At 39.9% G+C, this 26206-nt stretch overlaps 1 protein-coding gene across 1 annotated transcript; it reads left to right on the plus strand.

Moving 5' to 3' along the window:
* The first annotated feature begins 24990 nt into the window (after positions 1–24990).
* On the plus strand, positions 24991–25788 carry LOC120107875. Its single transcript, XM_039121393.1, has one exon. It carries the CDS (start codon positions 24991–24993, stop codon positions 25786–25788), a length of 798 nt encoding a protein of 265 aa, XP_038977321.1.
* Positions 25789–26206: the final 418 nt, after the last annotated feature.

Raw genomic sequence — 26206 nt, forward strand, 5'->3', positions numbered from 1 at the left:
CGCATTGAACGGGGCGTATCTCAGCACTGAGTGGGGGTAACTCCAACGCCATAACCCCTCACTCGACCATAACGCTCTGGGCCTAATAATTCGCGAGCACCTGAGCTTCGACATGACTGGTCGCGTCGGATGATGATGACTCCTCGACACGCTCTGAAATAAGAGTTGTTGCCCTGTCCTATATCTCTCAAAAGAAAAAGTCATATTAATGTATGGCTATAATAGAACTAATAAGAATATCGTTGAAAGATTCAAAGATGAATACATACAACTATATCTCTTGCCTCCTTCCGAACAAAACTGTCATCTCGGTGGGTGTGAGTCATCTTATAAAACTCCACCTTACCAGGCTTCCTCCCATTATCATCCATCTACAACAAAAAGTATATTGACAAGCTAGTTATCATGATACATGCTATATGATAGAACAGTTTAAAATAGTTTCAAAGAGTTTCAAAAAAACTTACGAATTCAGCTCTACGCCTAGCATAACTCATCGAGCCTGAAGTATAAGGAACAGTCTGAGAGGCTCGTGCAGCTCTACCAATGTTGAAATATGTCTTCCCAAAAAAAGAATAAACAATATAATATATTTAATGTATAAATTTGTAATCTATATTATTAGTAAATACAATCTAAGGTATTGAAAAAATATACACAATCTGAACTTTCTCTGAAAATCAATAGTGGACAAGCTCCCTCCATTGATGAGGGATTACAAAAGGAGGACAAACACGGGCCACCTCCTCTTCAATGGACAAGCTCCCTCCATTGGTGAACTTTTGTATAGTTTTTCAATGTGGCTCAAACACTAAATTTAGTGCTTCCCTTTCAAGCACCTCCCTTATTACTACGAGCAGATAGGATAGAGATAAAGTTGGTTGAACCCCACAACATGGAGTGACAATGCCAGACGTAATAATTGATAATTTTATAGGTCACAAGGTAGGCCACTTGTAATTTTTTTATTAACTGATGATTCTTAATTGAAGATTATAATTTATAAATTTAGGCTCTTGATTTCATATAATTTTAAATGATTTCATGTACATTATGATAATTTTAAGTGTAGCACCGTGCAAACCTTATAATGCATCACAAACTTCTACCATATGGAGGAGAATATATTAGAAATTACCTTTACTAGCAATTTGACAACAGACGACATACTACCGGACATAAAAGAATAAAGCAGGCGAATAAGAACAAGAAAATTGGGAAGAACACTAGGATGTTACTGTCACAGCTTCCATCATGTAATTTGATTATCAAAATATTGCTCAATGCTCCCAACCACGACCAAAAAATCTAATTCACTTGCTTCTACCAGACAATAGAACATTTTTTTATCAATGTAAAGTACAAAGAATGCATAACTACAACACAAAAGTATTCGGATTACACACATCCACCAATAAATTATCAAGAAATTTTCTATTCGGTGGGGTTATCAAATGATACCTCTTTCTCGAGCAGAGGAGGATGGGATCGGCCGGTCGGCGCCGCAAAGGAGGGAGGAGGAGAGGAGGTTGCGGACGCGTGGTAGCCCGGTGCCGGAGAGGAGGGAAGAAGAGAGAAGCTTGGCGTCGGACATCGCTCGAAGCCGGCCGGAGAGCACATGGGTCGATCGCTGGTCGTCAGAGAGGAGGGAGGAGGAGAGGAGCTAGAGCTAGATCGGGATGCAGAATGAGAAGGGAAGGTCGGCCGCTGGTTTTGTTGGGAATTGGACTTAGGACGACGCTTATAAGCGTCGTCTTAACCACTCATAGTACGACGACCCTAATAAGCATCGTCTATTACCAACCCTTTTTAAAAAGCGTCGGTTTTTTCTGTATGTTTACGACGACGCTTTTAAGCGTCGTCTATTCCTGAGAATTACCGATGCTAAACTGAAGCGTCAGAAAAGTTCGGCACAGTACCCATTTTTCCCGACGCTTGTTCCTAGCGCCGGGAAAAAAGAGTCGGAAAAGGCCCATTTTCCTGTAGTGTGTTAAGGTTGACGAAGAAGGAACATCAGCGGCTGCTGCAAGTGAAACAGAAATCGCAGTGGGTTGTTGCCTCTGAGAACGCATGGATCCAATGGATTTCCATGCAGACCATCCTTTTGTCTGTCATTAGAGAAGAGGTGACTGGATCGTTGTGTTGCCCAGATAGACAACCCAAGAGGGGGGGTGAATTGGGTTTTAAAATAATTATTGCAATTAAAAGCTTTGTGAGTAACTAATTAAAACTTTTGCGAGTGGACTAATTAGTTGCTATATGCAGTGGATGAAGGGAAAGTAAGAGAACAAGAAGCAATCACAAACACAAGCAATTTTATAGTAGTTCGGAGCTAACCCTTGCTCCTACGTCCACTCCCCAAGCCTCACTTGGGAATTCACTATAATCCCTCGGATTACAGCCGGTTGTTTTACAAGCTCACAACCCAACTTGTTGTTTTACGAGATCACAACGAACTCGGTCGGTTTTCACAGGCTCACCGACTAGAACCACCCGATTGTTTTCCCGGGATCACAATCAAACCCTTACACCGTTGGTTTTAACCTAGGCTCACCAACAAACCTTAACACCCTTGATTCAATCCCCTGATTGAATCAAGTAAGAAACAAATGGTTTGAAAACAAACAGAAAAAGGAAGCTTCTCAAAAGCGTATTTAAACAATTTAAACAAGGAAGAGTAAGAAGCCCTCAAACTGATTTTGGAGATGGAGGAAGGGGCTTTTCAAACTCTTTGACTCCTCTTGAATTTGATGTAGACTTGCTGTCAGGAGGAGAGCCTTGAATGTGAGGAAGAGAGTTGGAGAATCGACTTCAATGCACTTCTTCCTTCTTTTTCGTGTAATCACTCTAGAGAGCTCTTGGTTGGTGGAAATCCCTTTTGCTTTGAATGGAGTCTCTCTTTCTTACCTTATTACTGTTCACTCAGGCTATTTAAGCCATTCCCAAAAAAAAATAGCCGTTAGACACATCTTTCTAGCCGTTCTGTACATTCTGCACATCCTGACAATGTTTCCGTTGGGATCGGAGTCGACTCGCGTGATCTGGAGTCGACTCGCCTGTTGCAGGAGTCGACTTATGCTTTTCAGGAGACGGCTCGGCAACTGTTCTGAATTTGAATTCAAGTGCTGTCTTGACTTGGAGTCGACTCGACTGAACCTGGAGTCGACTCCCCAATGTCTGGAGCTGACCCGGCACTTTTGGAGATGACTCGTTCCAAGGATTCCAGAGATGTTTCTTTCAAGTTTGCTCACTCGAGTCGACTCGGATATTCTGGGAGTCGACTCGGCACTCAGAACCCGAAATTCCAATCTTCTGTCTGTTGACTTGTGCTGTCTCGGAGTCGACTCGAACTGTCTCGGAGTCGACTCGGCTCTCAGAGATGAAAATATAGTCTTCTGTCTTTGGGGTTGCGCTGCCTTGGAGTCGACCCGAACTGTCTTGGAGTCGACTCGCCTCTCAGAGACGAAAATACCGTCTTCTGTCTTTGGGGTTGTGCTGCCTTGGAGTCGACTCGGACTTTGCGGGAGTCGACTCGGCTCTCAGTGTCCGAAATTGGCTCTCTGACTTTTTGCCTTGCATTTCTCTGGGAGTCGACTCTCGCTTCCTTAGGAGTCGACCTGCCAACCATCGGAGTCGACTCGAGTTCTTTGGGAGTCAACTCGGCTCTCAGAGTCCAAAATAGCTTCTCTGTCTTTCTGTCTGTTACTCCATGGAGTCGACTCGTACTAAGCTGGAGTCGACTCGGCAAGCATCGGAGTCGATTCGAATTCTTCAGGAGTCGACTCGTTGACAGGTTCTGAGATGATTCTTTCTGTCCGGCTGTCTGTTCTCAGTTGGAGTCGACTCGTAATATGCAGGAGTCGACTCGAGCTTGTGCCAGTGCTTCTGATACGCTTGGAGTCGACTCGTAATCTTCCGGAGTCGACTCGAGACTCAGACTTTGGTTCAAGTTGAATTTCTTACTTATCCAAAGTGTATTGAACCAAATCTAGAGACACTTAACCATAAATTTACAAGTATTTGACTGAAACACTAGATTGAATTCATTAGTATAACATAAGATATACTCAAATGCTTTGAGCTCATCAAAATTAAATAGGGTTATAATCAATCACTCCACAATCTTTTCCTTTTTGATGATGACAAAATATTGAGTATTTGTAAAGTGAATTGCTCAACCAAAAAGGAGATTTATAGTAAAGTTTTAAAATGAATTCAAGTGTCTAGTCATTTAATTTATCCAAAACTAAAAGGTGCGAAACAGTAAATTTTGAAGTTAAAGCTCCCCCTTTCATTTGGAATTATATAAGCCTTCATGTCATGTAATCAATTGTTTGGCTTATATATATTCAATGAATTTGCTTTAAGATTTTAGATTCTCTCCCTCAACACATGCATTCAACTTTGTTTAGATTCTCTGAATTTTCTTTTAGTGTATTGAAGCTTTTGAACTTTAAATTTTTAGTTTTAAAGAGAAAATCTGCCGATTTGTTCTTGAGTATGATTCAACTAATCTCCGAATATTCCTTGAATAGATTCTGGAGATTACTCCTTTAGGAGCCCCAACAGAGAGATAATGAGCTTCGAGGTATCGAATCCACTTAGAACAAATTATTTTGTGCTTTAAAAGTTTTCTTTTTATTGATTTCCTTTACATGTCTATTCAATATATTTTCTCTCCCTTTTTGTCATCATAGCAAAAAGGCAGAAAGCACATCATAAAAGCAGTTAGAATTCAAATTTGCATAATTTGGAAGAGAAATGTCTACTCATTGTATTTATCCAAAATTGATTACAAGTGTGATTACATATCAAGTGAGTCTGCAAGGGACTGTACAACATAAAGTAAAGAAAATATACAACTCTAGCCCTTGCTTAGTCTAGTGTGTTTGATGACCATGCTCAGCCCCTCATTGATGTTTCCCAGCTGTTCAAGAATCTCCGAGGTGGCTCTAGACTGAATACTCGATATGTTGTTCACACTTTCTTGGAGGGTGTCGAGTTTGAAGATCAATGCATTGGCTAGTCTCTCAGCACCCTGACTCTGGTTGCCTAGTTCCTTTTTGATGCTATCTCGCATCTCCCTTGTGTCGTCCTTGACGTCACTTATGTTCCAAAATTGTCCTTGAACTAGGCTTCGGATGTTGAATATCTCCTCCCTCACGAGGGAGTACTTCCTGAAAGTCAAGGAGTTTAGACCTAATAAGACTATCCAGAGCAGGTTTGCAACCATCTCCGTCACGGCTGCTAAGGATGGAACCAGCTCAGTGGAGGGAGCAGTCTGAGGCCCTCGGATCTCCCTCAGTAGATCATCTCGGAGATCCCTCACGATCTCCTGCCGCAACTTCCGGAGCTGCTCAGGAGATATCCGGACCTCCAGTGGCTGAGAAGGTGGTGCAGTGGAGGGTCCGGCTGAGGTAGTTGGTGCTGAAGTGGAGGGATAGGTAGGAAAATCTGAGTCATGATCTGGGCTGGGGGAGTGTCGAGTAGTAGGGTCAGAAGGTGTGGAAGTGGATGGTTTCCGGACCCAGACTCCCTCAACCTTATGGAATCTCATCCTGTGAAGAGTCCCCTCACCCATGCGATCTGTGTATCGCAGTGAGCGAGAGGGTTCCCCCTCAGGAATGGGGACCTCTAACTCCCTAAAGATCAATGTATACATCATCCCATAGGGAAGACTGAGCCTAGGTTTGTCTAGAGGCTCACATAGGTATTTATAGATGAGTTTTGGGAAGTTGATTGGAGTATCTTGAAGAATGTAGAACATCAAGGCTAGGTCCCTCTCAGATACAAAATCAAAACGGCCTGTCTTGGGGAAGAGGGTCCTAGATATGATACTTAAGAGGAGCCGCATTTCAGCTGATAGCTGATTTGCAGACACCTCTTCTAGGGGGGACTGAGGTGGACTCCCTAGTATGGCCGTAAGGGCCTCAGTCCTATCTGCTGGGTGAGAGGGAAACACTCCTACTTGGGGAAGATGGAGGACTTGAGCAATGAAGTCCTCCGAAATAAATATTGGGACACCCGCTACAGTTCCCTGAATCCCACCATTACCCCTAGCTACAGTACCGTAGAATTCCCTAACTAACCCCGAGTAAGTAGGGAGATCTAGGGAACAAAACATTTCTAACCCTTGAGCCCTTAACCTATGCCCTAGGGTAAAGCCTTCCCGGGAGAAGAAGTCAAAGTTGACGTATCTCCCGGTGGAGACCGCCTTTCCGGCGCACGGACGCGAGGGAACCGGCCTCGGCGGGGAAGGAACCGGAGGTTGTGGCCTCACGTGTTCATTCCGAGCCTTTGACCGTCGCTCGGTGCCGCTCACGGATTGGGGCCTTTTCCGGCTCGGGACAACAACTTTCCGAGGCATCCTAGACCTAAGGAGGGGGAAAGGACACGAGAAACGGAGGAAAACTCGACGGAAATGCCCTAACAAAGGTCGGAGACGAGGTCGGAGACGACTCTAGGTTTTTGAACAGTGGCGGCGGTGAATAGAAGTGTCGATTGAACGCTTCGATTAGGGTTAAAACATCGGATTCCCGACCTCGAGTCGACTCCAGTAAGTCGCGAGTCGACTCGACCTCGAGTCGACTCCAAAATATGCGCGAGTCGACTCCCCCTATGATGCCATCGACCTCGAGTCGACTCCTATCTATGTGCGAGTCGACTCCCCCATGAGCCGACTCTAAAATGTATCCGAGTCGACTCGAACTCTGGCACGCACCCAAAAATCATGTTATTTTCGTGCCAAAGAAGGGATAATCAAAAGGTTTATGAGCTGATTTGATGATCATAGATGAGAAACTCCATATTTAACACAAGCTAATCATCAAAATCGATGAATTAGAAGAGAATATCACTAGGATGGATCAATCACTCCTAATCCTCTCCTAAGCACACAGAATCGCTCTTCACTCAAGGGTTTTGTGAAGATGTCAGCTAGTTGATCATCAGTGCAAATAAATTGAAGTGTAACATCACTATTCAGTACATGATCTCTTATGAAGTGATGTCTTATCTCAATGTGTTTGGTTCTTGAGTGCTGAATTGGATTCTTAGTTAGGTTAATAGCACTTGTATTGTCACAGTTAATGGGAATTTTATCTTGTTTAATTCCATAATGAGGATGATAGTGTTATTTTGATGATTAACAAGTAATTATCTAGAGCATGCTATAAGTTAAATTGATACTTCATTTATAAGTTCATTACTCTCAGTACATTTGTTTAATTGAAAATATATATATGGTCTTGTTCATTTGGATGAATCTAACCTTGAGAATGCAGCAAAGTGTGGATTGAGTCGACCCATAGGTTGATTGGGTCGACCCCGGCACATCTAGGAATCATCTGGCACACTCCTGCAAAAACAGCACAAATGAACAGTGAGTTGGGTCGACCCAAGGTAAGCATGAGTCGACCCAACCTCCAAAGAACCTCAAAACGCAAAGGAAGAATGCTCTCTGGATTCACTGAGAGGGTCGACCCACACAGTGGTTGAGTCGACCCAAGCTTGAGTCGACCCAAACTCTGAGAGGGTCGACCCAAAGGGCAAGACAGAAAGACAGACAGAAAACGGTTCTCTGGAATTACTGAGAGGGTCGACCCAAGAAGAATTTGAGTCGACCCAAGTGAACTTTGAGTCGACCCAAAGAATGGTTGGGTCGACCCATGGGAAGAAAGGCTGAAATTGAGGTTTCTGTGGTTACTGAGAGGGTCGACCCAAGAAATGGTTGAGTCGACCCAAGGCAAAGTTGGGTCGACCCAAGGACAGGTTGAGCCGACCCAAACACGGGCTGAACAGTAACGGCTAGTTCTGCAGATGTACTTTTTGTCCTTCCCAAGGTATGTAACGGCTAGTTTTTCAAATCTGACGAATGGGGCTTGTCCAAGGAAGGTTGAAAACTATTTAAAGGGGCACTATTCATCAGAGGAAACAACTTTTGAGTGGGATATCAAAGAAAACATAAAAAAACAAAAGAGCCCTAATCTCCTTCATCAAGAGCTTCATTCAAGAATCAAAGAAAGGGATTGAGCACATTCAAAGAGGCATCAAGAGCTCCTTCCCCCCTTGAAGAGTGAAGCTTCCTTGACAAAGAAGAGCAAAGCGACTTCAAAGCGATAATTTCCTTCTAACTCTTCTTTGTAGTTCATATTGCTTTATATGCTCGTTTAGGAGTTTAAATCTTTTCCTTTCTTTTGGTTAAACACTTTGTAAAGGTTCGTTGGTAAGCCCGCAAAACCAACAAAGGTTTTTGGTGAACCCGGAAAACCAAAGTTGTATAGGTTCGTTGGTGAGCCCGCAAAACCAACAAGATTTTTGGTGAACCCGGAAAACCAAAGTTGTATAGGTTCGTTGGTGAGCCCGTAAAACCAACAAGGTTTTTGGATTGTGAGCCCGGAAAACAATCCAACTGTAATCCGTGAGATTATAGTGAATTCCCAAGGGTACGCTTGGGGAGTGGACGTAGGTGCTAAGGAGAGCACCGAACCACTATATATTGGTGTGTTTGCATTGTGTTTGTGCTTTCATTTTCCCTTGCTTTATCTTCTATTCTTGTATTAGCTTAACTCACTCAAATAACCTAAGAAAGCATCCACCGCACTTAATTACGAAAGTTTTTAAAAGCACTAAAATTTAGAAGAAACCAATTCACCCCCCCCCCCCCCCTCTTGGATTGTCACCTTGGGCAACAAGTGGTATCAGAGCAAGGTGCTCTAATAGTGCTCATTGATCTAACAATCAAGAGTTAAAGATCATGGCAACCCAAGTGGGAGGTACAATGAGTGAGGGGCAATCCACGAATAGACCACCTCTATTTAATGGCACAAACTATGCATATTGGAAAGCTAGAATGAGGATATTCATTCAAGCTTCAGATTATGAATTATGGCAAATAATCACTAGAGGACCTCACACACCCACACTCAATATAGAAGGCACTATCATACCCAAACCAGAAATGGATTGGAATGAAAATGATAGAAGACTAGCACAATTAAATGCAAAAGCTATAAATATACTTTATTGCTCTTTAGATGTAAATGAATTCAATAGAATATCCACTTGCTCCACCGCCAAAGAAATTTGGGATAGACTTGAGGTCACACATGAAGGGACCAATCAAGTCAAGGAATCAAAGATAAACATATTAGTACATAAATATGAATTGTTTAAAATGGATTCTACCGAGTCCATAACTGATATGTTTACTCGTTTTACTGATATTATAAATGGGCTTAAAAGTTTAGGAAAATCTTATTCTAATTCTGATTTGGTGCGAAAAAATTCTCAGGTCTCTACCAAGGAATTGGGAGGCCAAGGTAACCGCCATACAAGAAGCAAAGGACCTCAATACACTGCAGCTAGAAGAGCTTCTAGGGTCACTCATGACCCATGAGTTGACTATGAGGCAAAATTCAGAAGATGAGGTCAAGAGAAGAAAGCCTATAGCCCTAAAGACTACCACCCCTAGACAACAATCTGAATCAGAAGATTCAGATGATGATGAAGATATTGATGAGGAAGGGATGGCAGTACTTGGCAGAAAATTCAGAAAATTCATGAGAGGTAAGAATAGATTCCATAAAAAGAAGCCCTTCTCTAAAGGTAACTCAAGCAAAGAGAAGGGTAAGGACAAAGAAAAGGGTAAGGACAAAGAAAGGGAGAAAGAAACTCCCATTTGCTATGAGTGTAACAAACCCGGGCATTATAAGATAGATTGCCCAGATTTGAAGTGGATGGCAAGAAAATTGAAAAAGAAGAATTTTATGGCTGATTGGAGTGAGAGTGAGGAATCAAGTTCAGAGGATGAAGATCATCAAGACACGGCCCAAATATGTCATATGGCCAATGACGATGAGGTAGATTCTGAACTTGACTGTGATTTTACTGTTGATGAATTACATGATGCATTTTTAGAACTCATGGAAGAACATAAGAAAGTAATTAATAAAAATAAAGGTCTAAAAGAAGAAAATCAATCTCTCATTAAAGATAAAATAAAACTGTCTAATAACTATGAAACGTTAAGTAGGAAACTTGAAAATGAAACCAAGAATCTAATTGCTGAAAATATTAAGTTAAAAGAAGATGCTGAAAAGTATAAATCCTTGGTAGATAAATTTACTCTTAGTTCTACCAAATTGAATATGATACTTGATAGTCAAAGAGCTGTATATAATAAGGCTGGTTTAGGTTATAGAACAAATACAAAACAAAAATTCTTAAAGAATATCTTTGTAAAAGCTAAAAATGAAAATGTTACTTGTTATTGTTGCAATAAGATAGGACATAGAGCATATGAATGTAACTTTAGAAAGTCTAGTCAAAACAAATCAAGTAATAATCAAAAGATTAAATTCAAGAAAGTTTGGGTTCCAAAAGGAACATGGAGTACTAACCCTAAAGGACCCAACTTAGTTTGGGTACCTAAAGTTTCTTCTTGATCTTGATTGCAGGTGTGTCTTACAGCTGATAAAATGAAAAAATGATGGTATCTAGATAGTGGCTGTTCAAGACACATGACCGGTGACGAAGATCAATTTGTCACTTTGGAACCAAAGAAAGGTGGAGTAGTTACCTATGGAGACAATGGTAAAGGCCATATCATTGGAAAGGGTAAAATTTTCATTGCTCCATCTGTTTTTATAGAAAATGTTTTGTTAGTTAAAGGTTTGAAACATAATCTTCTTAGTATAAGTTAATTTTGTGATAAAGGATTTAAAGTTACATTTGAAGCATCTGTATGTATAATCACAAATTCTAAAGATAATAGCATTGTACTTGTAGGACAAAGGCAAAGAAATATTTACTTAGTAGATCTTCATGAATTAGGCAAGAAAAATGGTTTATGCTTAATTACTAATGAAGAAAAGAAGAATGAAACTAGTTGGCTTTGGCATCGAAGACTAGGACATGCTAGTATGGAATTAATATCAAAACTAGTTAAGAAGGAATTAATAAAGGATGTGCCAAAATTGATTTTTGAAAAGGACAAAATATGTGGACCATGTTCATTAGGAAAACAAACTAGATCATCTTTTAAATCGAAAAATGTAGTATCAACAACTAGACCATTTGAACTCATACATATGGACTTATTTGGACCTACTAGAACTACAAGTCTAGGAGGAAAGAAATATGGACTAGTCATTGTTGATGATTTTTCAAGGTATACATGGGTTTCATTTTTGGCACATAAGAATGAAGCATTTTCAGAATTTTTGAAACTATACAATAAAATCATAAATGAAAAGAAACTCACATTGGTAGCAATTCGAAGTGATCATGGCACGGAATTTGAAAATCAACACTTCGAGGAATTTTGCACTAAAAATGGAATATCACATTAATTTTCAGCACCTAGAACGCCTCAACAAAATGGGGTTGTTGAAAAAAAAAATAGGACATTGGCAGAAATGGCACGCACAATGTTGTGCGAGTCAAATCTTCCAAAGTACTTTTGGGCTGAAGCTATAAACACTTCTTGCCATATTTTAAATCGAGTTTTAATACGACCTATAACTAAGAAAACTCCTTATGAACTTCGGAAGAATAAGAAACCAATTGCAAAATATCTTAAAGTGTTTGGATGTAGATGTTTTATCTTAAATAACGGCAAGGAGGACTTAAGTAAATTTGATGCCAAGTCAGATGAAGGTATATTCTTAGGATACTCCACATCTAGCAAGCATACAGAGTATTCAACAAAAGAACCTTAGTAGTGGAAGAGTCGGTCAATATTATATTTGATGAGTCTGATAGTGAGTCTGCTAGGAAAGAAAACTCTATTGATGATGATACAGGAATTATCGATTTTGAGAAGTTGAAAATTGATGACGTACCAAATCAAGATAAGGGAGATGATTGCGTGCCACCACAACCCCAAGACGTGCCAAAAGAATGGAGGTATGCACATGGACATCCTAAAGACTTAATTATTGGTGATCCATCTCAAGGGGTAAGAACTCGATCTTCTCTTAGAAATTTAAATGATTATCTTGCTTTCGTTTCACAATTAGAACCTAAAACTTATGAAGAAGCTGAAAAAGATACTAACTGGATAAATGCCATGCAAGAGGAATTAAATCAATTTAAAAGAAGTAATGTATGGACATTAACTGAAAGACCAAAGCATAATTCAGTAATTGGAACAAAATGGTATTTAGAAATAAACTAGATGAAAATGGAGTAGTTATAAGAAATAAGGCCAGACTCGTAGCTAAAGGATACAATCAGGAAGAAGGAATAGATTATGATGAGACATTTGCTCCTGTAGCTAGATTAGAAGCTATTAGATTACTTCTAGCATTTGCATGTTTTATGGATTTTAAATTATATCAAATGGATGTGAAGAGTGCATTCTTAAATGGTATTATTGAGGAGGAAGTATATGTAGAACAACCTCCAGGATTTGAAAATCATGAATTGCCAAATCATGTGTTTAAATTACATAAGGCATTATATGGATTAAAGCAAGCACCTAGGGCTTGGTATGATAGACTAAGTAAATTTCTGATTGATAATGATTTTTGTAGAGGAAATGTAGATAAAACTCTATTTCTCAAAAGAAAGGACAAAAATCTACTAGTGGTACAAATATATGTAGATGACATAATCTTTGGTGCCACTAACGATACTCTGTGCAAAGAATTTGCTGATTTAATGCATGGAGAATTTGAGATGAGTTTGATGGGAGAACTAAGTTTCTTTTTAGGATTACAAATCAAACAAACCAAAGAAGGCATTTTCATTCATCAAACTAAGTATACAAAGAAAATACTGAAGAAGTTTGGGAATGAAAATCATAAGGGAATTGGCACTCCAATGAATCCCACTAGTAAGCTAGACAAGGATGAAAAAGGAAAAAGTGTGGATATTAAGCTCTATAGAGGACTAATTGGATCCTTGCTCTATCTTACTGCTAGTAGACCCGACATTGTATTTAGTGTAGGGATATGTGCTAGATATCAATCGGATCCTAAGGAGTCACATTTAAGTGCAGTTAAGAGAATCCTTAGATATTTAAGAGGAACTACCACCATTGGATTATGGTACTCGAGAGACTCCTGTCTAGATTTGCTTGCATATTCAGATGCAGATTTTGCCGGATGCAAATTAGATAGAAAGAGCACAAGTGGGACATGTCAATTCCTAGGAAATAACTTAGTATCATGGTTTAGTAAAAAGCAGAACTCAGTGGCACTATCCACAGCTGAAGCTGAGTACATAGCTGCTGGTAGTTGTTGTGCCCAAGTATTATGGCTCAAGCAACAATTAGAGGACTATGGAGTTAAACTAGATAATATTCCTATTAAATGTGATAATACGAGTGCTATCAATCTCACTAAAAATCCAGTTCAGCACTCTAAGGCCAAACACATAGAAATAAGGTACAATTTTATTAGGGATCATGTGCAAAATGGAAACGTATGCATTGAGCATATATGCACAGAAAAACAATTGGCCGACATATTTACAAAACCATTGAGTGAAGATAGATTCTGTATGCTCAGGAGGGAATTAGGTATATGTGATCCTTTTATTGAATGAATATGAAAGGGAGCTAGTAGTGTCATGATACATTCCTCTAACTTCAAAAATCTCATGAAACATGAGTCAAATTTGTTATCTATAGATTCCTTACTCATGTATCATTGTTCCATAAAGAGGTTATAAGGATTGGAAGCAAGGAAAACTTTTTAGAAGCAAAAAGGGAGAGAAAACAAAATTTCTGCACTTGGGTCGACCCAACCCAGAACATGGGTCGACCCTACGTTGAGTCGACCCAAGAAAATTCTTGAGTCGACCCAACGTCGGGACCCCACTGTTATAAGGGGGCCCGAGAGCTCATCTAGGGCACTGTTTGCCCTTTGTCTCCTTCCGAAAAGTCTAGCCCCCACTCTCCAATCTCCACTAAACTCCTCCAAACAGTAGATTTCCTAAAGATCTTGGAGAAATGGGACCCAAACGAGCCGTAGCCAAGAGATCCGGAAGAGTGACCCGAGTCCAACAAGAGGAAAGGCGTCCTACCGAGCCTTCTCCCGTGTCTCCACGACGTGAGGCACGTGCGGAGGTCCCTCCTCCTCCTTCCCCCTCAGTGATCCTTGCAAGATTTGCGGGGAGGCCGGTTACTACCGGGAGAAGGATCCATTCGGAGTTTTTCAACCAAGAAGGATTTCGGATTTGGGAATGGATCCAAAGACAAGGTTGGGAGTATCTTTGCTCCCTTGATGTGGTGATTTACCCCGGGTTGGTCCAAGAGTTCTACGCCTTCCTCAAGACTGGTATGGGAGGACTTATTTCAGATGTTAGAGGGGTTCGGATCCGTGTATCCGAGGAGAGCTTGAGTGAGCTACTACACCTACCCTGTACAGGAGCTACTCCGGAAAAGTCAGAAAACAAAATGAGAGCTCTACAGTTAATCATGGAAAATGAGAACTTTGATTTTTCCACAAAGGTAATAGCTAGCTCTCTTTCTGCTGAGATGAGGTTGTTGCTCAATATGATAAATAGGATTTTATTTCGGAAGACCGGGAGATTCGATCTAATCTCAGAGTGAGATCTTGCAGTTATGGAGTGTATGATTCGGGGGATTCCCCTAAATCTTCCGGCCATGATATTGAGGCAGATGAGAAAGGTGATAAGCAGCAACAGGGTATCACTACCTTATGGCATGATACTCACATTGATTTTTAGACAGCATGGGTTACCTCTCGAGGTGGAGGCATCCAAGAGTCTGTATTCCACAGACACGTACACTGCACGGACACTCATACGCATGGGATATGCGAAAGTGAACGGGCAGTGGATTCACACCGGTGCAGGCATTCAGGGTGAGGCACCAGAGGGAGAGGCACCAGAGGATGAGGATGAGGAGCCTATGGATCATCCTACTGCACCCTCAGAGGCTGGACCATAGTCATCTGCTCCTCCGACAGATACGGATGACTTCTGGAGCAGGATGACAGAGCTCATGACAGCCCAGGCAAGGACTATTACTGACGGGCTCACGAGCCGATTAGACACCCGGCTGGATGTCATGTCTGCTGATATCAGTGATCTGAGGCAGCAGATTGGAGCACTCAGGAGAGAGAGAGACACATGGACCATCTGTGCCACAGGCTGCTGAGTCAGAGATATCGGCACAGAGTCATCCAGCTCGACGTGCTCCACGCCAGACCCAGTCTCACCAGGCTCGACCTCCCCTCGCCACTTATGCTAGGAGGATGAGGACTAGATCCCAGCCATTAGATTCCCCCTAGGCTGATCTTAGCATCTATGTTTAGAGCCTAGGCTAGAAATCTAGTTCTCATATGTATCTTGCTTTTTCTCATATGTATCTTGCTTTTCCCTTATATCTTTAAATCTTGATTGAGGAACATTGTACTTATCTTTATTTTGGGCATTAATGTATGAAAATGTTCCTATTGTGATCAATGAAGTCTGAAGTTTGTTCTTAATTGCATCTTTTCCCATATATATGTTTTTGATGATAACAAAAAGGGGGAGAAGAGAAGGAAAGAGTATATAAAGGAGAAGAGAAGGAAAGAGTATATAAAGGGGGAGAAGAAAAGAGTATATAAAGGGGGAGAAGAAAAGATAGAATATTCACTTTAAGAAAAGAAAGAGTATTTCATTTGAGAAGTTAAGAAAGAGTATTAATTTTGGGAGAAGTAAAGATAGTGTTTAGAATATGTAAAGATAGTGTTTAAAGAAAGAGTATTAACTTTGTGAGAAAGAGTGAGTAAAGAAGTTATGAAACGAAAAGAGAAATAAATGGGCAAACAAATTGAAAATCATATAGGAAAGCTTATATATCTAAGGGGGAGCAATTTGTAACAATGAAAATCATCAGATCAAAAATTTCTATCATAATTCAGAATTTGGCACGCTCCTCTCGCACCCCGATACATAACCTGAAACTCATATGTTATCTCAAATTTTTGAAGTTTCATTGCTAATGAATTATAAATGAAAGGGGGAGCCATTCAAAAAGTCAAATTGGCAAATTTTGAATAATATAGGGGGAGATTTCACAAGTATATATGAAAAGCTGAAATTCAATCCCTTTTATAAACTGATTTTAAAGACAAGTATCAATAGGCTTATACTCTTTATTTTGTAATCATCAAAAAGGGGGAGATTGAGGATGATAGTGTTATTTTGATGATTAACAAGTAATTATCTAGAGCATGCTATAAGTTAAATTGATACTTCATTTATAAGTTCATTACTCTCAGTACATTTGTTTAATTGAAAATATATATATGGTCTTGTTCATTTGGATGAATCTAACCTTGAGAATGCAGCAAAGTGTGGATTGAGTCGACCCATAGGTTGATTGGGTCGACCCCGGCACATCTAGGAATCATCTGGCACACTCCTGCAAAAACAGCACAAATGAACAGTGAGTTGGGTCGACCCAAGGTAAGCATGAGTCGACCCAACCTCCAAAGAACCTCAAAACGCAAAGGAAGAATGCTCTCTGGATTCACTGAGAGGGTCGACCCACACAGTGGTTGAGTCGACCCAAGCTTGAGTCGACCCAAACTCTGAGAGGGTCGACCCAAAGGGCAAGACAGAAAGACAGACAGAAAACGGTTCTCTGGAATTACTGAGAGGGTCGACCCAAGAAGAATTTGAGTCGACCCAAGTGAACTTTGAGTCGACCCAAAGAATGGTTGGGTCGACCCATGGGAAGAAATGCTGAAATTGAGGTTTCTGTGGTTACTGAGAGGGTCGACCCAAGAAATGGTTGAGTCGACCCAAGGCAAAGTTGGGTCGACCCAAGGACAGGTTGAGCCGACCCAAACACGGGCTGAACAGTAACGGCTAGTTCTGCAGATGTACTTTTTGTCCTTCCCAAGGTATGTAACGGCTAGTTTTTCAAATCTGACGAATGGGGCTTGTCCAAGGAAGGTTGAAAACTATTTAAAGGGGCACTATTCATCAGAGGAAACAACTTTTGAGTGGGATATCAAAGAAAACACAAGAAAACAAAAGAGCCCTAATCTCCTTCATCAAGAGCTTCATTCAAGAATCAAAGAAAGGGATTGAGCACATTCAAAGAGGCATCAAGAGCTCCTTCCCCCCTTGAAGAGTGAAGCTTCCTTGACAAAGAAGAGCAAAGCGACTTCAAAGCGATAATTTCTTTCTAACTCTTCTTTGTAGTTCATATTGCTTTATATGCTCGTTTAGGAGTTTAAATCTTTTCCTTTCTTTTGGTTAAACACTTTGTAAAGGTTCGTTGGTAAGCCCGCAAAACCAACAAAGGTTTTTGGTGAACCCGGAAAACCAAAGTTGTATAGGTTCGTTGGTGAGCCCGCAAAACCAACAAGGTTTTTGGTGAACCCGGAAAACCAAAGTTGTATAGGTTCGTTGGTGAGCCCGTAAAACCAACAAGGTTTTTGGATTGTGAGCCCGGAAAACAATCCAACTGTAATCCGTGAGATTATAGTGAATTCCCAAGGGTACGCTTGGGGAGTGGACGTAGGTGCTAAGGAGAGCACCGAACCACTATATATTGGTGTGTTTGCATTGTGTTTGTGCTTTCATTTTCCCTTGCTTTATCTTCTATTCTTGTATTAGCTTAACTCACTCAAATAACCTAAGAAAGCATCCACCGCACTTAATTACGAAAGTTTTTAAAAGCACTAAAATTTAGAAGAAACCAATTCACCCCCCCCCCCCTCTTGGATTGTCACCTTGGGCAACACATAATCTTCAAGTTGTTGTTTGATCCACATGATTTGAGCACAGTAACTCCCGGCAGCAACATATTCGGCTTCAGCTGTAGATAATGCAACCGAGTTTTGTTTCTTGCTAAACCATGAGATTAAATTTTCTCCTAAGAATTGACATGACCCGCTGGTGCTTTTTCTATCAAGTTTACAACCAGCAAAATTTGAATCTGTATACCCTATTAAGTTTAGGCTAGATTCTTTAGAATACCATAAACCTATATTTTTTGTTCCTATTAGGTATTTAAAGATTCTCTTAACTGCAATTAAATGTGATTCCTTAGGATTATATTGATATCTAGCACACATGCATACACTAAACATGATATCAGGTCTACTTGCAGTGAGATATAATAAAGATCCTATCATACCTCTATACATCTTTTGATCTACTGATTTACCTGATTCATCTTGGTCTAGTTTGCATGATGAGCTCATGGGTGTGCTGATTGACTTGTTTCCTTCCATATCAAACTTCTTAAGCATTTCCTTGATGTATTTAGCTTGATTGATGAAGATCCCTTCTTCAGATTGTTTGATTTGGAGCCCGAGAAAATAGTTCAGCTCTCCCATCATGCTCATTTCAAATTCACTCTGCATCAAGTCAGCAAATTCTTCGCAGAGGCGATTGTTAGTAGCACCGAAAATAATATCATCAACATAAATCTGCACTACTAACATTTCTTTATTTTTCTTCTTTAAAAACAGTGTTGTATCTACATTTCCTCTAGAGAACTCATGATCTAATAGAAATTTGCTAAGTCTTTCATACCATGCTCTAGGTGCTTGTTTCAAACCATAAAGTGCTTTGTTTAACTTATACACATGATTGGGGTATTGATGATTTTCAAAACCAGGAGGTTGTTCTACATACACCTCCTCATTAATATACCCATTCAAAAAGGCACTTTTTACATCCATTTGAAATAATTTGAAATCTTTAGAGCATGCAAATGCTAGTAACAATCTAATTGCCTCAAGTCTAGCTACAGGAGCAAAGGTTTCATCAAAGTCTATACCTTCTTCTTGATTATAGCCCTTTGCTACTAGTCTAGCCTTGTTCCTAATTACAATTCCATTTTCATCAAGCTTATTTTTATATATCCATTTGGTACCTATTATTGAATATTCAGAGGGTCGTTCAACTAGGTTCCATACCTTGTTTCTAGTAAATTGGTTTAGTTCTTCTTGCATTGCATTTATCCAATTTACATCCTTTTCAGCTTCTTCTATGTGTTTAGGTTCAAAATGTGAGACAAATGCTAGATGATTATTTAAGTTCCTAAGAGATGCTCTAGTCCTAACAGGTTGAGATGGATCATCTAAAATTAATTCCTTAGGATGCCCATGAGCATACCTCCAAGCCTTAGTCAGCCCATGATCCACAATTGCCTCTTGGCTTGATGATGCATTTCCAATTAGTTTGTGTTCATCTTCTTGTAATATCATCTCATCAATCTTTTCTTCAAGAATTTCAGCATCATCATCAAGAACAACTCTTTTGCTAGAAGAGATATCACTAGTATCATCAAAAACAACATGTATAGACTCTTCAATAACAAGGGTTCTTTTATTAAAAACTCTATAGGCTTTACTTGTTGTAGAATACTCCAAAAATATACCCTCATCAGATTTAGAATCAAATTTACCTAAGTTATCCTTCCCGTTATTATGAATGAAACACCTACATCCAAAAACATGAAAATAGTTTACTTTGGGCTTTCTATTTTTCCAAAGTTCATAAGGAGTTTTCTTTATAATGGGTCTCAATAAAACTCTATTTAATATATGACATGATGTATTAATGGCTTCTCCCCAAAAATACTTCGGAAGGTTACTTTCACATAGCATGGTTCTAGCCATTTTCTCTAGGGTTCTATTCTTCCTTTCTACAACTCCATTTTGTTGTGGTGTCCTAGGTGCAGAAAAATTATGAGTTATCCCCTTTTTACTACAAAATTCATCAAATAGATGATTTTCAAATTCCGTTCCATGGTCACTTCTAATAGCTATGACTGAAGCATCTCGAGCATTAGTTACTTCCTTATGAAATTTCTTAAATACTGAAAATGCTTGATCTTTATGAGCTAAAAATATGACCCAAGTATATCTAGAAAAATCATCTACAATAACAAGACCATATTTGTTTCCACCTAGACTTGTGGTTCTAGTTGGTCCAAATAGATCCATGTGTAGTAGTTCAAGAGGTCTAGAGGTAGAGACACAATTTATAGATTTAAAGGAGTTCCTTGATTGTTTGCCATATTGACAAGCTTCACAGATTTTATTTTTCTCAAATTTTAGTTTTGGCAAACCTATCACGGAATCTCTTTTAACTAGTTTTGATAATGTATCCATACTTGCATGACCTAACTTACGGTGCCATAACCAACTTGCATCATTATCCTTAGTATCATTAACAACTAAACAGGGGTTATGTTTGGCAAGATCCTCAAGATCTACTACGTACACATTGCCACGTTTTATTCCTTTAAATACTAAACTGTTGTCACTTGAGTTGGTTATGATGCATAAAGATGGTTTGAACAGAACATCAAAATCTCTATCACACAATTGACTAATGCTAAGTAGGTTATGCTTAAGACCATCAACATATCGAACATTATCAATAAAGGTTGAAGGGGTGATTTGTACTTTACCTATACCAATGATGTGACCTTGGTTATTGTCTCCAAATGTCACAGTACCTCCCTTCTTAGGCTCAAGGGTGAAGAATTGGTCTTTGTCACCCGTCATGTGTCTTGAGCAGCCACTATCCAAGTACCAACAGTTTTTGTCGACCTTGGCTGCAAGACACTCCTACACAAGAAAATCATACAATTTTAGGTACCCAAGTTTTCTTGGGTCCTTCATGGTTAGTAATGTTGGTTCCTTTTGGAACCCAAATCCTTTTAATTTTTTCTTTAGCTTTTCCTTTTCTATGATCACACACATTAGCTTTATGTCCTATTGTTCCACAGTAAAAACAGGTTATTTTCTTAATTTTGCTTTCTCCTGCTTTTACAAAGAAATTACTAAGAAGCTTTTGCTTATTTTTTGGTTTATACCCTAAACCAGCTCTATTGAACACAGCTCGTTGACTATTAAGTATCATTTTCAATTTTTCAGAACTATATGTAAACTTTTCTACAAAAGGTTTGTACTTTTCAAGTTCTTGTGCCACCTTTTGTTTTTCTGTTTTTAGTGCATTTAATTCTTTTGTGAAATTATCTCTAATAGTTTGTTTATCTTTTTTAAGTTCAGAAATTTCTTTGGTTAGTTTTTCGTTATCTTTAATTAAGGTATTAGTTTTTTGAATTAACATTTGCTTGCTTGTTTTAAGTTCTAAATTTTTTTAGTGATAAAATCCTTATCCTTAACTAATTTATCGTATTTATGGAGGTGAGATTAATTGATTAGTTTTAGCTCTTTATTCTTAAGACTTATTGTCTTATATTCATCCATTAATTCATTAAACGCATCATATAATTCATCGAAGGTAAAGTCTAAATGTGTTTCAGATGTTACATCATTGTCGTTTGCCATAAAACATAGGTTGGCCTTTTCTTCTTGTTCCTCATCCGATGATGATGATGATGTATCGGAGTCCGATAGGATGGAGACGAGGACTTTCTTTTTCTTGTACTTGCTGGCCTTCTTGAGCAAAGGACAGTCTGCTCTAAAGTGTCTCGGCTTCTTACATTCGTAGCATCCGATTCCCTCATTTTCCCTTTTCTTACCTTTATCCTTGTAATAGGAACTTGAGGGGCCTCTCCTTTGATGAAAGGACTTCTTTCGGTTGATGAATTTTCTGAACTTACGCACGAGAAGAGCCTCATCATCATCTCTCTCATGATCTTCTTCTTCACTGCTGCTACTGCAAGATAAATCCTTGTTAGAAGAAGTAGATTTGAGAGCTATTACCTTTTTCTTGTGAAAGGATTCTTCTTCGCTGTGTTGTTTCATTGTGAGCTCGTGCGTCATTAGGGATCCAAGAAGCTCCTCAAGTGGAAGCTTGTTCAAGTCCTTGGCTTCTTGGATTGCCGTCACCTTGGCCTCCCATGACCTTGGCAAACAACGAAGAATCTTCCTGACAAGGTCACTGTTAGTATAATTTTTGCCAAGGCTTTTTAGGCCATTGACAATGTCAGTAAATCTAGTAAACATGCAAGTGATAGTTTCATTGGAATCCATCTTAAATAATTCATACTTATGAACTAATATATTTATTTTAGATTCTTTTACTTGATTTGTGCCCTCGTGGGTCACTTTAAGTCTATCCCAAATCTCTTTTGCAGAATTGTAAGTAGAGACTCTATTGAATTCATTTCGGTCTAAAGCACAATAAAGCACATTCATTGCTTTGGCATTTAGTTGTGCCTTCCTTATGTCATTGTCATCCCAATTCTTTTCAAGTTTGGGTATAGTAACACCCTCTACAAAAATTGATGGGATGTATGGTCCATTAAGTATGGTGGTCCACATCTCATAGTCTTGTGCTTGGATAAACATTCTCATCCTAGCCTTCCAATATGAGTAGTCGGATCCATTGAAGAATGGAGGTCTATGGGTGGACTGGCCCTCAATATGAGAAGATCCAAATGGGGTTGTCATTTTGATCTTTTACTCTTTTGGTAAAAGAGTTCCGGCTCTGATACCACTTGTTGCCCAGATAGACAACCCAAGAGGGGGGGTGAATTGGGTTTTAAAATAATTATTGCAATTAAAAGCTTTGTGAGTAACTAATTAAAACTTTTGCGAGTGGATTAATTAGTTGCTATATGCAGTGGATGAAGGAAAAGTAAGAGAACAAGAAGCAATCACAAACACAAGCAATTTTATAGTGGTTCGGAGCTAACCCTTGCTCCTACGTCCACTCCCCAAGCCTCACTTGGGAATTCACTATAATCCCTCGGATTACAGCCGGTTGTTTTACAAGCTCACAACCCAACTTGTTGTTTTACGAGATCACAACGAACTCGGTCGGTTTTCACAGGCTCACCGACTAGAACCACCCGATTGTTTTTCCGGGATCACAATCAAACCCTTACACCGTTGGTTTTAACCTAGGCTCACCAACAAACCTTAACACCCTTGATTCAATCCCCTGATTGAATCAAGTAAGAAACAAATGGTTTGAAAACAAACAGAAAAAGGAAGCTTCTCAAAAGCGTATTTAAACAATTTAAACAAGGAAGAGTAAGAAGCCCTCAAACTGATTTTGGAGATGGAGGAAGGGGCTTTTCAAACTCTTTGACTCCTCTTGAATTTGATGTAGACTTGCTGTCAGGAGGAGAGCCTTGAATGTGAGGAAGAGAGTTGGAGAATCGACTTCAATGCACTTCTTCCTTCTTTTTCATGTAATCACTCTAGAGAGCTCTTGGTTGGTGGAAATCCCTTTTGCTTTGAATGGAGTCTCTCTTTCTTACCCTATTACTGTTCACTCAGGCTATTTAAGCCATTCCCAAAGAAAAATAGCCGTTAGACATATTTTTCTAGCCGTTCTGTACATTCTGCACATCCTAACAATGTTTCCGTTGGGATCGGAGTCGACCCGCGCGATCTGGAGTCGACTCGCCTGTTGCAGGAGTCGACTCATGCTTTTCAGGAGATGGCTCGGCAACCTGGATTTGAATTAAAGTGCTGTCTTGACTTGGAGTCGACTCGACTGAACCTGGAGTCGACTCCCCAATGTCTGGAGCTGACCCGGCACTTTTGGAGACGACTCGTTCCAAGGATTCCAGAGATGTTTCTTTCAAGTTTGCTCACTCGAGTCGACTCGGATATTCTGGGAGTCGACTCGGCACTCAGAGCCGAAATCCCGATCTTCTGTCTGTTGACTTGTGCTGTCTCAGAGTCGACTCGAACTGTCTCGGAGTCGACTCGGCTCTCAGAGATGAAAATATAGTCTTCTGTCTTTGGGGTTGCGCTGCCTTGGAGTCGACCCGAACTGTCTTGGAGTCGACTCGCCTCTCAGAGACGAAAATATCGTCTTCTGTCTTTGGGGTTGCGCTGCCTTGGAGTCGACTCGGACTTTGCGGGAGTCGACTCGGCTCTCAGTGTCCGAAATTGGCTCTCTGACTTTTTGCCTTGCATTTCTCTGGAAGTCGACTCTTGCTTCCTTAGGAGTCGACCTGCCAACCATCGGAGTCGACTCGAGTTCTTCGGGAGTTGACTCGGCTCTCAGAGTCCAAAATAGCTTCTCTGTCTTTCTGTCTGTTACTCCATGGAGTCGACTCGTACTAAGCTGGAGTCGACTCGGCAAGCATCGGAGTCGACTCGAATTCTTCAGGAGTCGACTCGTTGACAGGTTCTGAGATGATTCTTTCTGTCCGGCTGTCTGTTCTCAGTCGGAGTCGACTCGTAATGTGCAGGAGTCGACTCGAGCTTGTGCCAGTGCTTCTGATACGCTTGGAGTCGACTCGTAATCTCCCGGAGTCGACTCGAGACTCAGACTTTGGTTCAAGTTGAATTCCTTACTTATCCAAAGTGTATTGAACCAAATCTAGAGACACTTAACCATAAATTTACAAGTATTTGACTGAAACACTAGATTGAATTCATTAGTATAACATAAGATATACTCAAATGCTTTGAGCTCATCAAAATCAAATAGGGTTATAATCAATCACTCCACACGTTGTATTGAAGCATACGGGGGAAGATCAGCCTCAAGCTGCAGTCCAAATGAAGCAGAAGTGCGGAAAAGGCTGAATGAAGATGAAGAAGATTTTTTGTAGTTAGCCACGTTGTTTTTTTTTTTTTTTTTGCTGAGCTATACGATTCTTTGCAACTATATATAAAGTTTGCCACTGTAAACAGATTCATTCAATGAGAATTTTGTGAATTCCTCAATGGTTTGTGCTCTATGTTTTTCCTTTCTCTCTTCCCATACATTTTCTTACATGATTTCAGAGCAGTGAGAGCGATAAACCATGGCAGAAATTCCAACAAACACAGAAGGCTCTTTAGCAACCAATTCTATTCCGAACCCATCATCAAACTCATCAACTATTTCCAGATTTTTGAATTCCAGTGACCTAGCAAACCCTTACTGATTAGAAAATGGTGATAACCCTAGAGTAACTTTAGTTACAGACCTTCTTACCAGAGATAACTATGCTACTTGGTCCAGGGCAATGCGTAGAGCTTTGAAGCTAAGAACAAGCTTAAATTTATCAATCGAGCTATTCCGAAGCCCACAAATGCTGAGGATCCATTGCTTGAAGCTTGGGAACGATGTAATGACATGGTTGTCTCTTGGATTCAAAATTCTATCAGCAACACACTTAAATCAAGTGTAGTTTTTGTTGATGATGCTTCGGAGATATGGATGGAGCTTCTGGAGCATTTTTCTCAACAAAATGGACCAAGAATATTTCAATTGAAGAAGGCTTTGGCTGGACTACAGCAGGAACATGATTTGGTGGGCATCTATTATGGTAAGCTTAAAACTCTGTGGGATGAGCTCTCAATGTATGATCCAATGCCTGAATGTGGTTGTAGAAAGTTGAAAATACTGTTCGATCGATATCAAAGATATTGTGTTATTCAATTTCTGATGGGTTTGAATGATTCCTTTGCTAATGTGAGAGACCAGATCATACTATTAGACCCTTTACCCCTTATGAACAAGGTGTTCTCCTTGGTTCAACAACAGAAGAGACAACATCAAATGGTTTCAAATGTACCTTCCCCTGATTCTCTGACCCTAGTTGCCAGAAATTTTTTTGTCAATACCAAACTTGCTCCAAAATTTGTAACTACTCAGAAAAGGGACAGACCATTTTGCACTCATTGTAATGTTCAAGGGCACTTATTGGAGAATTGTTTTAAGGCTGGAAATGCTAAAGCTCCCATTTGCACACACTGCAACATGACTGATCATGTGGATGGGAAATGCTATAAGCTTCAGGGGTACCCTCCAAGCCACAAACTTTTTAACAAAGGAAAGAGCCCTGTTACTTTTGCAAATCAGTCTAACATCTCTGTTCCTGCTATCCAAGATGAAGAAAATGATGCTAAGGTGGCTTTGACTAAAGGATAATATCAGCAGTTATTGGCCTTACTCCAGTACAAAGACTCTTCCACTGCTCTTCACTCTGCAAAGACTCTTCCACTGCTCTTCACTCTGCCAATCAGATCCAATCCATTGTTACCCCTGCACCACATGCTCCAAGTGTTCGTAAGATGTTTGGTATTTCCATTTGCCTTTCAACCTACACACATGATCCAATCCATTGTTACCCCTACACCACTCAACCAACTCTTCATGATATTCCTTGGATAATAGACACAAGTGCCACAGATCATATGATTTGTGACGCTGAATTTTTTACCACCGTGACAGCTAAGGTTTCTTATTCAGTCAAATTGCCAAATGGTATTGAGGTACCCATGACACATATTGGTGTAGTTAAGCTGAGAGACACTATTATCCTAAAAGATGTTTTGTATGTTCCATC

The sequence above is a fragment of the Phoenix dactylifera genome, unplaced genomic scaffold, assembly GCF_009389715.1.
Source record: "Phoenix dactylifera cultivar Barhee BC4 unplaced genomic scaffold, palm_55x_up_171113_PBpolish2nd_filt_p 001055F, whole genome shotgun sequence".
Taxonomy (NCBI): Eukaryota; Viridiplantae; Streptophyta; class Magnoliopsida; order Arecales; family Arecaceae; genus Phoenix; species Phoenix dactylifera.